General features: G+C 44.1%; 1 protein-coding gene across 1 annotated transcript; it reads right to left on the bottom strand.

The window, feature by feature from the left end:
* Positions 1-1,398: 1,398 nt before the first annotated feature.
* Positions 1,399-3,038, bottom strand: LOC115237843. Its single transcript, XM_029811183.1, has 3 exons — positions 3,029-3,038; positions 2,277-2,587; positions 1,399-2,232 (listed from the first exon to the last, which is right to left on the bottom strand). Exons 1-3 carry the CDS (start codon positions 3,036-3,038, stop codon positions 1,399-1,401), a joined length of 1,155 nt encoding a protein of 384 aa, XP_029667043.1.
* Between the last annotated feature and the right edge of the window lie 45 nt (positions 3,039-3,083).

The raw sequence follows: 3,083 nt of genomic DNA, 5'->3' as shown, positions 1-3,083 counted from the left end.
ATGCGATGGGAGATTATTGCTCTGAAAATTTAGGAGAAGGGGAAACGGTCAACGTATGATGCGATGGGAGATTATTGCTCTGAAAATTTAGGAGAAGGGGAAATGGTCAACGTATGATGCGATGGGAGATTATTGCTCTGAAAATTTAGGAGAAGGGGAAATGGTCAACGTATGATGCGATGGGAGATTATTGCTCTGAAAATTTAGGAGAAGGGGAAATGGTCAACGTATGATGCGATGGGAGATTATTGCTCTGAAAATTTAGGAGAAGGGGAAATGGTCAACGTATGATGCGATGGGAGATTATTGCTCTGAAAATTTAGGAGAAGGGGAAATGGTCAACGTATGATGCGATGGGAGATTATTGCTCTGAAAATTTAGGAGAAGGGGAAACGGTCAACGTATGATGCGATGGGAGATTATTGCTCTGAAAATTTAGGAGAAGGGGAAATGGTCAACGTATGATGCGATGGGAGATTATTGCTCTGAAAATTTAGGAGAAGGGGAAATGGTCAACGTATGATGCGATGGGAGATTATTGCTCTGAAAATTTAGGAGAAGGGGAAATGGTCAACGTATGATGCGATGGGAGATTATTGCTCTGAAAATTTAGGAGAAGGGGAAATGGTCAACGTATGATGCGATGGGAGATTATTGCTCTGAAAATTTAGGAGAAGGGGAAACGGTCAACGTTAAAAAGAATTCTTAGAAACGACTCGCGAGGAAAGGAGTGGGGAGAATAAGAAATAAAAAACATTAAATACGTTTACACATTTTATTTATAAAAATATTGCATTTTTTTGGCGTTGCGACCACCAGCTAAATATTTTTAATACATTCTGTAATGCGCAATTCTTAACATGTTTTCCGCATCGTATAGTATTAGTAACATCTAGATTATTTAAAGATTCAATATCTTCGTAATCAGCATCCAAAGTCTCGATGATTAAATTTTCTCTCGCAAGATTCTCAAGCAAATCCACCAGCCATTCTTGTTTCTGGCATCCCTTGACGTACACGAGAGTCGACGTCTCGTCATCCTCTTCCGTACCAAGCACGGCCGATGTAATCAAGCGTTTAGCCATGCCGTACGGCACGTTTTCGTCTTCCCATCGTAATCCATGGTGATTCGCGATCAGCCAGGAAGCGCATGATTTGTCGGATTTTGTGAGGAGATTCCATGGTAGGGGGTATGTAAAAATGTAATGCGCCAGAACGGTCCCCTTTCTCAGCACCGCCACCTCCTTTACGACAAATTTCATCCCGACGTAGAATCTTTGTAGGTTCACGAACGTTGGTATGGACATAACGTTTTTTATATCAGCACGTCGAGAAGAAGAAGAAGACTGCGATTGATTCTGATGCATTATTGGTTTTATATCATCTCATCCCACACACTTAAGTGATTTTGCGCACAACGTTGGTCAACGGGTTGTACTGAATCACGCGATCGTGTATGATGAGACAGTACGCAGTGGTATTCGGCGGCACGTTCTCCTTACACTCGAATTCCAATCGCACATCCACGGTTGCGCTCTTGACCGATTCGTTTTGTCGAGAGCAATCGATGATCACGAACGGACCGTTAAGTAGAAACTGCGTGACTGCGAGATTCGGCTCGAGATACTCGTATCCGTAATAGTTTTTGCAGAAACGCTGGTACGTGTCGTACAGAATCGACCATCTGTTTTTATCGAAATCTAGATTCATATCGTCGTACGGATAACATTCCGAGTTCAGATAGAGTTTCACGTTGGTCAATTTGCAATGGTCGAATCGACTCGTATCCTCGGACATGACGTTCTTCCGGCCTGTCTGCAGAACGAAGACAACGTATCGCGGCTTCTCCAGCTGAGTCGCGGTTTTAATGGGCCACGAATGCTTGGTTGTACGCTGCAATAGCGGAAATTCGTACAGATCCCACGAGCGAAAACCCATGCTGAGGTATCGTCCGCTTTCCAAGGCGCGCAGCATCGACAGCTTATTGATCTCGTTCAATACCACGTGTGGCATTCGCCATTGTATCTTGAATATGTCGATCGCAGGCTCCAGTGCCAAATTTTCAAGCAGACAATTGTTGTCGTTGTGCGATCGTATTAAGATCAACTCGTGACGAGCGTTAATCACCACGCGTCTGTAATCCTCGCAAAATCCCAATAACATGTAGAGCGGTACGCAAAAATTGAAGTATCCATTCGCGTTATTGCTACTTGTTAATGCGTACTGCGCATTCTAGCCGGCGTTATAATCACGGTTTTATCGGATGATATCGTTACATAGTTCTTGAGTGTGCTAGTTATTCCCACATTTCTGTTACGATCAATCTCCACACCGTCGAGTTCGTATCGGATCTCATCGAACATAAACGCGACGCAATTATTTCCCAGTACCACATTAGATCCTTCAGCTGGTTTGTTTATCTTTAGTTTTCCCTCGATGTATAGAAAACTCTCATACGGCAAGGTATACAGATCCTGTTGTTGTATGGGTATTCGTATCTCGTCGCTATACTCAAACGTCGTGTTGGCGTACGGGTTGTACGTGTGAGTCTCGATCTTGACGATACGATCGTCAAAGACCGGCTCGCCTTCGATGTTAAGGATGTTTTCTCTGTTTTCTCAGATATTTCGCACCGCGAATCCCAAAGATTGTAAAAATTCAACGTTCGACGCGTTGAGTTTCTTTTTCTTGGATGATTGGAATGATTGGATATTAGCGAATGTTGACGTTGTTGTCGCTGGCCTCGCGTTATCTCTCGCGTCTTTCGCTCCGCTCAACACGAGCATCTCATGTATCGCACGCTAATTTTGTCGCCGTCGTACGTGCAATCTGATGGTGATCTCTTCTCCTCGAAAATCGAGCAATCGTCCGTCTTGATCCGCGATGCGTATCGTTAGATCCGTAATGCTCCGAGCGATGATCGGCAGGTAAATGATCTGCACCGGCGTTTCCGATATCTTATATCCAGGCGGCACGCTCGGTGAAAATTCATATATCGTATGAACGCGTTTGCCGTTGCTGTACGCACCAGCGGTCATGTTACACTCTACGCGGATAATGTTTACGTTGATGATATTAATCGG

This window comes from Formica exsecta, unplaced genomic scaffold (assembly GCF_003651465.1).
Source record: "Formica exsecta isolate Colony F162 unplaced genomic scaffold, ASM365146v1 scaffold310, whole genome shotgun sequence".
Lineage (NCBI taxonomy): Eukaryota > Metazoa > Arthropoda > Insecta > Hymenoptera > Formicidae > Formica > Formica exsecta.
The sequence above is the reverse complement of the archived record's forward strand: the minus strand, read 5'-3'. Positions and strand labels throughout refer to the sequence as shown.

Bases quoted from the DNA above. Each gene is read 5' to 3' on its own strand.
- LOC115237843 (XM_029811183.1), bottom strand. The intron at 2,233-2,276 runs GTAACGATATCA...AACGCCGGCTAG, and splicing joins CTAGCACACTCAAGAACTAT to AATGCGCAGTACGCATTAAC.